The sequence below is a fragment of the Eptesicus fuscus genome, chromosome 9 (assembly GCF_027574615.1).
Source record: "Eptesicus fuscus isolate TK198812 chromosome 9, DD_ASM_mEF_20220401, whole genome shotgun sequence".
Lineage (NCBI taxonomy): Eukaryota > Metazoa > Chordata > Mammalia > Chiroptera > Vespertilionidae > Eptesicus > Eptesicus fuscus.
The window spans coordinates 26,345,924-26,354,994 of record NC_072481.1 but is presented as its reverse complement, the minus strand read 5'-3'; the positions used below and the strand labels follow the sequence as shown (position 1 = coordinate 26,354,994).

At 43.3% G+C, this 9,071-nt stretch overlaps 1 protein-coding gene across 1 annotated transcript in view; it reads left to right on the top strand.

Moving 5' to 3' along the window:
* Window positions 1-1,514: 1,514 nt before the first annotated feature.
* The window catches only part of RAD54L (RAD54 like), a 30,587-nt gene continuing 23,030 nt past the window's right edge, over window positions 1,515-9,071 (top strand). Inside the window, exon 1 of the mRNA XM_054720727.1 lies at window positions 1,515-1,532. Coding sequence (XP_054576702.1) covers window positions 1,515-1,532 — 18 coding nt within the window. The remainder of the gene's footprint in view (window positions 1,533-9,071) is intronic.

The window sequence follows — 9,071 nt, the reverse complement described above, 5'->3', positions numbered from 1 at the left end:
CACCCCCACCCCAATCATTGTGGGACAATACATTCAGTCCAAGACTGTCCTCTAAAGACCCTCTCTCCTCCCATCCCCTCAGTGTGATTGATATCACTAAAATATATTCTTAGCCTCTCCTCTGCTGCCCACCAGCCCTCTCCCTACCACCCCTCCTGGTCTTGGGGCTGGAAATTCAAATACCCTTTTCTAAGTCCTCCTCTGTTGCCATTTTGTAGTGTGCCCTTGGGGAATTACCTTGTATTCCTTTTTGAAGCTAGCTTATTTGTTTAGTCTACAGACTTCTGAGCTGAAGCAGTTGCCTGCCATCTTGTGGTCATTATGCACCATTGCCATGAGTAGCTGGGTGGAACCTCCAAATTCAAATACAGCCTTACAGAAGACCAGCCCCCTCAGTGCACAGACAGGCTGGAGAGACAGGCCTAGAGAGTCAGAGACTTGCCCAGTGTCATCCATGCCAATGCCCAGGTTAGAGAACCAGGTGTCTCCTGCCTGTTTGCCTACCCACAGTTCTATCACTTGGTTAGACTGTTCCTCCACCTCACCCAGTCAATACCACCCAAGCCTAAAGGGACTGAAAGCAGTTTTCTCCTATTTTAATATTTGGGTACTCATCCTACTGTAAAGAGGCAGCTCCGTGTTTAGAGAAGGGCTATAGGCTCTGAGGAAAGAGAACCTTGGACCTGGATTGGGTAAAGGGTACACGAATCTGGTCTGCAGATATAAGGACAATCAATCCTGGACCATTTTTCTGGGAAGGGAGGGTGAGTAGGGCCAGAAATCATGGGTCAGAACTCCACTCGGCGGAGATTAGAAGTGGGGCCTGGGTGGAAAGGTTTGAGATTAGGAAACCCAGGTGGGTCCAATGGAGTTGGGGGCTCCATATGTCAGGGTATTCCAAGGAGATGTGACTTTTTTTTTAAGTGGGTAATTAGGTAATTTAAAACATTTTATTCTTAGCAACCCTATAAACAATGCATTATTAACAATATTGTTTAGACATTTGCTCAGGTAGTAATATAAGTAACAAATGAATGGTAATATGAACCTAGTTCAGTTTGATTGCAGGGGCTCAATTGAATAGGCGTATGAGGGTGTTGAGCTGGAGAAGTTTGGTGAGTTGGGATGCCTGGGCACTCCAGGTAGGTCTGGGCATCCTATCTTTATACCTTATACTCAATTTCACTACCAGAGACGTTCAGGAGCCCAGTAAACACACATCTCTGGTCCCTCCTACCAGCCTTTGGACTGGCTGCTTGAGACTTCGCTCTCCTGTTAACTTAGACCTTCCTAGCTAGCTCAGAGAAAGAGAAAGGAGGGAAAGGGGGAGAGAGAAGAGAGAATGAGATGGAAGTGGAGTGCTAAAAGTATGATCAGAGGGAGCATACTGTCCTCCAAGTGGGCCCGAGGCTTTTGTCAGGGCTCATGAAAAGGCAGAGATGCAATTGCGCTTGGCAACTGCAGAGATAGTGCCTGGGAGGATAAGGGGTGGTGCTGACTGGGGTGGGTACATCATGAAGACACGAGACCATGTGAGTGGACAAGTGTAAGGGCCTGCATTTAGGATGGGGGCAGTGAGGTTGAGCACTGGACTGACTGGAAGCTCAGTGGCACCTTAGGTGAGAAATGCTTGGGGCTTGTTGTAGACACAAGCTCACTGTGCATGGTGCCAGGCACGCACTGGGTGTTCAGTGACACCTGTTGACTGAATGGAGGAATGAATGTGTATAAACCCACAAGGAGATGTGACTTTTTTAAGTGGGTAATTAAGTAATTTAAAACATTATTTAATTCTTAGCAACCCTATAAACAATGCATTATTAACAATGTGTTGTTGCTTAGACATTTGCTCAGGTAGTAATATAGGTAATAAATGAGTGGTAATAGTTCAGTTTGATTGCAGGGGCTTCTAGGAAATCTGACTCTCCACTTGCCACTCGCACAAACCCTACTTTCCTAGGAGAACAGATTAGTGCTGCCCAGCCGCAGGGCCAGCATACAAGTTTCCGATTGCTGCTGTAATGAATTACCATAAACGTAATTGCTTAAAATAACACAAATGCATTAGCTTACAGTTCTGGAGGCCACAGCTCTGAAATTAGTTTCATTGGGCTAAATCAAAAGTCAAAATGTTGACAAGCTTGCATACTTTCTGGAGTCTCTAGGGGAGAATCCACTTCTTTGCCTTTTCCAGGTTTTAGAGACTGCTTGCATTCCTTGGTTCATGGCCCCTTCCTCCATCATCAAGCCAGCAACATAGCATCTTCACTCCTCTGACCTCTGCTTCCATCCTTCTCTAATTCTTCTGTTTTCCTCTTATGAGAATTACATTCTGATTACATGCCTTTATAATTATATTGGGTCCACTGAGACATCTCCCCACCTCAAGATCTTTAACCATATCTTCAAAGTCCCTTTTGCCATATAAGTTAAGATACTAACAGGTTCTGGGAATTAGGACATGAATGTCAACCACAGGCAGAGATGGAGGGTGGGCAGGAGGATGTACTCAGGGCCAGAATGAGCCTCTATGCTTTGTCCAGCCTCCCTTAGGCTGGTGCCAAGGGGGACAGGTCTAGGCTCCATGTCTGGAGAATAGCAAGTGCCTCCTGAATCATCATTACCAGGAAGAGGTGAGAGTGAAGATCAGACTTGAGAGAAATTCTCAGTTTAGAGAACTTTCAGGCCTGAAATTCTGCTGGACAACTTTGTCTTCAACATTGCCTCCTCTCCAGAAACATTCTGTACTCCTCAAGGCAGAAGATAATTACCAGCAAACTAGCCAGGGGTCTCTCTGGAAAGGGTAGATTTTTCTCCTTTAAAAAAAATATTGATTTTAGATAAAGGGAGAGAAACACCAGTTTGGCCCTGGCTGGTTTGGCTCAGTGGATAGAGCATCGACGTAGGGACTGAAGGGTCCTGGGTTTGATCCTGGTCAAGGGCACATGCCTGGGTTTCAGGTTCAATCCCCAGTAGGGGGTGTGCAGGAGGCAGCCGATCAATGATTCTCATCATTGATGTTTCAATCTCTATCTCCCTCTCCCTCTCTGAAATAATATATATATATATAAAGAAAAACAATATTTGGAGAAAAAAAAGAAACAGCAGTTTGTTCCACTTATTTATGCATTCATTGGTTGATTTTTATATGTGCCCTGACCAGGGATTGAACCTGCAACCTTGGCTTATGGGGATGACACTCTAACCAACTGAGCTACCCAGCCAGGGTAATTTTCTCTTTTTATTATTTTTTATTCTTTAATAGCTAAACTCTCATCATCAGTTGATACTAGGTCTCTTGTTTTATTTGCTTTTGATCCTTGATCCTTATTCTCATTCTTCTCCCTGACCTAGGCATACACTCCAGTGTGTTCACTATGTCTTTGTACATGTATGTGTCTTTAAATATATATATACTAGAAGTCGGGTGCACAAAATTCGAACACGGGTAGGGTTCCTAGGCCTGGCCGGCAATCAGGGCCGATCTGTGGGGCAACCGGTGGGGCGATCCAGGGGCCCCCACTGGCACCCACCTTGGCCAGCCTGGGGCCTGCGGGCTGGGGGTAGCTCCTGTGTTGAACATCTGCTCCCTGGTGGTCAGTGCGCGTCATAGTGACCAGTCGTTCGGCCATTCAGTCAATTTGCATATAAGGCTTTTATTATATAGGATACTTATGTGTTTTAATATATACAAATGGTATAATTTTATAATGAGCTAACTTTTATAATGAATTGCTCCATATTTCAGTGATTTAACACAATAAAGATTTATTTTTCACTTACACAGGAGAACAGGTATTCTGGCTGGACAGTTCTCCTCCACTGTGCATTTCAGGTCCCAAGCTCCTTCCATTTTCAGGTGGTGACAGCCTGATCCTGCATCATAAGGTTCCCTGTTAAGTTTTCACCAAATCATTTTACTATACATTAATGACCATTTTATGAATTGGTTATTTCACCAGGGATGATAAAATTATTATTTTCAAAAGCCATTATTTCTTCCTTTATTAGTTTTAATTCTGTACAGAAAAAAATTTTCACATCCTCTAGGACCATTTGGTTACCCTGAATTAAAGTTCATATCATAATGTTAAGGTAAATGCTTAAATCTCTTCCTTATTTATCTCTTTCATCTACTGGGGATCAAGCCCGAAACTGCAGCATGTGCCCTGACCAGGAATCGAACTGTGTCCTCCTGGTTCACAGGTTGACGTTCAACCACTGAGCCATGCCGGCTGGGCTGCTCTTTAAATTGATTTCAAAGAGAGAGAGAGAGAGAGAGACATCAATTTGTTTTTCCAGTTATTTATGCATTTATTGGTTGCTTCTTATATGTCCCCTGACCAGAGATTGAATCCGCAACCTTGGCAATACTCTAACCAACTGAGCTACCCAGCCAGGGATGCTCTCTCTTTAAATTATTGTTGTGAACTTGTAGTTTTTATATATTTAATATCCTAATCACTTGCAGTTTTTTTTAATATTATATAACATTTCAAGCATACACAAGAATAGAGAAAATAATATAATGGATTTCCAGGCACCCATCAGTCAGCTTAAGTAATTATCAATTCATGGCCAATCTTGATTTATTTATTCCCTCAACTGCTCTCCCCTGAGATTATTTTGAAGCAAAAATAGGTATAATTCCAATTCATCTGTGTTTTAGTATGTATCTCTAAAAGATAAGGGATTTTATTACCACTATTGCACCTAAAAATTAATAATTTCTCAATGTAATAAAATATAGTTGATGTTCAGTTTCCCCCAATTTTCTTCTTTTTTTAAAAAAATATATTTTATTGATTTTTCACAGAGAGGAAGGGAGAGGGATAGAGAGCTAGAAACATCGATGAGAGAGAAACATCGACTAGCCGCCTCCTGCACACCTCCCACCGGGGATGTGCCCGCAACCAAGGTACATGCCCTTGACCGGAATCGAACCTGGGACCTTTCAGTCCGCAGGCCAATGCTCTATCTCCTGAGCCAAACTGGTTTCGGCCTTCTTTTTTTTTTTTTTAATCCTCACCAGAGGATATTTTTCCATTGATTTTTATTTCTTTCTTTATTATTATTTTTTAAAATATATTTTATTGATTTTTTTATAGAGAGGAAGGGAGAGGGATAGAGAGCTAGAAACATCGATCAGCTGCCTCCTGCATACCCCCCACTGGGGATTGAGTCTGCAACCCAGGCATGTGCCCTTGACTGGAATCGAACCCGGGACCCTGATTCAGTCTGCAGGCTGACGCTCTATCCACTGAGCCAAACCAGCTAGGGCTCCATTGGTTTTTAGAGATAGTGGAAGAGAGAGGGAAAGATAAAGAGAAATATCAATGTGAGAGAAATACATTGATTGGTTGTCTCTTGCACACACCCCGACCAGGCCTGCAACCCAGGTACATGCCCTGGACGGGAATCAAACCTGGGACCTTTTGGTCCACAGGCAGATGCTCTATCCACTGAGCCAAAGGGCCCCAATTTTCTGATAAACTTAAAAAAAAAGTTTTAGTATCAGGGTTATGCTGGCCTCCTAAAAAGAGTTAGGAAGTGTTTTCTCCTCCCCTGTTTTCTAAAAGCATTTGGTAAGATTGGCAGTATTATTCAGTATTTGATAGAATTCATCAGTGAAATAATCTGGACCTGAGGTTTTCTTTGCAGGGAGATTTATTTTTATAAAAAATGCAATTTCTTTGATACATATAGGGCTATTCAGTCTTTTAATTTCATTTTGAATTAGTTTTGGTAAGTTGTGTTTCTCAAATAATTTGTTCATTTCATCTAAGTTATTGACTTTATTAGCATAAAGTTGTTCATAAGACTCCCTTATTTTTTTTATTTTTTTTTTATTATTATTTTTTTTAATATATTTTATTGATTTTTTACAGAGAGGAAGGGAGAGGGATGGAGAGTTAGAAACATCGGATCAGCTGCCTCCTGCACACCTCCTACTGGGGATGTGCCTGCAACCAAGATACATGCCCTTGACTGGAATCGAACCTGGGACCCTTCAGTCCGCAGGCCGACACTCTATCCACTGAGCCAAACCGGCTAGGGCTTATTTTTTTTTTAAAATCTGGACTCGTAAAATAAGGCACAAATGTAGAGAACACAGAAAACAAGTGTAAGGCTTAATGAAAGATTCTAAGGCCAACACTTCTGTTACCACTACCATGTCAAGAACCAGCACCCACCAGAAGTTCTGGCCATGGCCCTATCCCAAGTATAATCCCTTTCCTCTGCCATCAGTAACCATTTACTGACTAGAGTATTTAGTTCTTTACATCTTTTTTATAGTTTTATATCCAAATGTATATCCAGCCCTAGCCAGTTTTGCTCAGTGAATAGAGCATTGGCCCGGGGACTGAAGGGTCCCGGGTTTGATTCCAGTCAAGGGTGCATACCTCCGTTGCAGGCTTGATCCTGTGCAGGAGGCAACCAATCAATGTCTCTCTCTGTGTGTGTGTCTGTCCCTCTCTCACTATCCCTAAAAATCAATGGAAAAGTATCTTTGGGTGAGGATTAACAACAACAAAATAACAGAAACAAATGTATATCCACAAAACACACTACCACTCTGGAGCCAGGAGACCACAAATTTCCTCATTGTCATTGTTATCGTGTTAATTGTTGGCTTAATTATCCTGTACCCACCTATGTTAAAAAAAGTATGTGTCGCCCCGCAGGTGTGGCTCAGTTGGTTGGGTTGCTGGTTCAATTCCTGGTCAGGGCACATGCCTGGATTGCAGGCTGGATCCCCAATAGGGGTGTGTCTCACTCGCACATTGACGTTTCTTTCCCTCTAAAAATCAGTAAAAAAGTAACAAAAAAAATGTATCTATCATTTTACTTTTTATCCAGTCCCAAAGGTTTCCCCATTTTGCTTTCCCCCCCCTCCCTAATCTATCACCAATGGATTTCATGGAACCCACTGAGGTTCCTCTTTTGATTGTAATATATAAAAGAAGGTGCAAAATTGCCCTTTTTAATATATATATACACACTGAGTGGTCAGATTATTATGACCACCCATCAGTACTTCATTGGGTCACCTTTTGCCTTCAATACTGCAGCGATTCTTCTTGGCATTGACGCCACGAGATGTTGAAAGGTGATGTGAGGAATCTGACACCATGCCTGATGAATAGCACTGTCCAGTTCTGTGAGATTTGATGGTTGTGGAATCAGCTGCCTGATGGCTCTTTTAACTTCGTCCCACAAATGCTCAATTGGATTGAGATCTGGTGATTGTGGGGGCCACCTAAGCAAGGTAAAGTCCCCCTCATGTTCTTGAAACCACTCCTGCACAATACGAGCACCATGGCATGGAGCATTGTCTTGTTGGAAGAAGCCATCTCCATTGGGATACGCCATCAACATGATAGGATGAACTTGATCAGCAATGATACTTATGTATGTTGTGCTATTCAGACATTGTTCCACACGAAGTAAAGGGCCCAAATCATGCCAGGAAAACATGCCCCAAACCATAACACTGCCCCCACCAGCTTGAAGGGTTATACTCATGCATGTGGGGTGCATGCTTTCATGCTGGTTCTGTGAAATTCTCACTCTGCCATCTGCATGATGCAATTGGAAACGTGATTCATCGGATCACATGACTTTTTTCCAATGCTCAACTGTCCAATCCTTGTGTTCCGGTGCGAATTGGAGACATTTTATCTTGGTAACTGCAGACAGCAAAGGTGTTTGAACAGGCCTTCGGCTTCCATATCCCATATGATGCAGTGTACGACTAATTTGCCTACAAATATCAGGTGGTCATAATAATTTGGTCACTCAGTGTGTGTGTATATGTGTATATATATATATATATATATTTATATATTTTAATTGATTTCAGAGAGGGAGAGATAGAAACATCAATGATGAGAGAGAATCATTGATTGACTGCCTCCTGCATGTACCCTACTGGGATCCAGCCCACAAACCTGGCATGTGCCCTTACCAGAAATCAAACCATGACCTCCTTGTTCATAGGTCCACATTCAACCACTGAGACACACTGGCTGGGCAAAACTGCCCTTTCCCAGAGCATTTTCTCAATCCATTGAGGTTTTGCTTCCTGGCCATTGTCTTCAGTTTGGCTCAAATAAACTCATGACAATTCTTTTTTTTTTTCCTTTCAGCTCATTTATTATTATTTTTAAAAATCTTTATTATTGAAAGTATTACATATGTTCCCTCTTTCCACCATTGACCTCTCCCAGCCTTCGCCCCAGGCCTTCACTACTCTATTGTCTGTGTCCATGGGTTATGCATATGTGCATACAAGTTCATTGGTTGATCTCTTCTCACCCGTGCTCTTTACAATTCTTACAGGTTTGAGCCCTGGCTGGGTAGCTCAGTTGATTAGAGCTTCTTTCCCGATTTGCCAACATCCCTGGTTGGGGCATATACAAGAATCAACCAATGAATGAATGAATGAAGTGGAACAACATCGATGTTTTGTTCTCTCACACACACACACAAAAATCAATCAATCAATAAAAATGTTAGTAAAAAAAAAAATGGGTTTGGTCATTTCTTACATTGACAGAGTCAGTAAGTTTCTAAAAAACTCTAAATCCAGTTTTGCCTAGCAAACGAAGGCAGTTTTCTCCAAAACATTCCCAACTAGAAAGATCACATTCCCTGGAGGCTCTCACGGAGCAGACGGAATGCCAACCTCCGCCCTCGGGGAGGCCATGTCTGACTCCAAATCCCGACTCCCGCTCCGGCCCGGCTTGGGAGAAGGAGACCTGTACTGCCTTTTATAATCCTCAGCTTTAATTGGGTTGCCGCAGGCCAGCTCACGCGCCGACGACAAAAACAGCGGAGTTCTAGACCTAGAGACCCGCCCACGGGCTCAAAAACCCTGCCCCGCCTGCTCGCCCCGCCCACCCCGCTCAACCGCTCCCGCCGCCGTTGGCCCCGCCCTTCCGCCTCAACCCCACCTCCAAGCCCGTCCCTTTCGCCTTTTCAGCTGCAGAGCGCAGAGCACCTACGGGGTCGCATCGCTAGGCCCGCCCCTTCCTTGGGTCGCGAGCGCCGAACGCGTCGAACGCAGC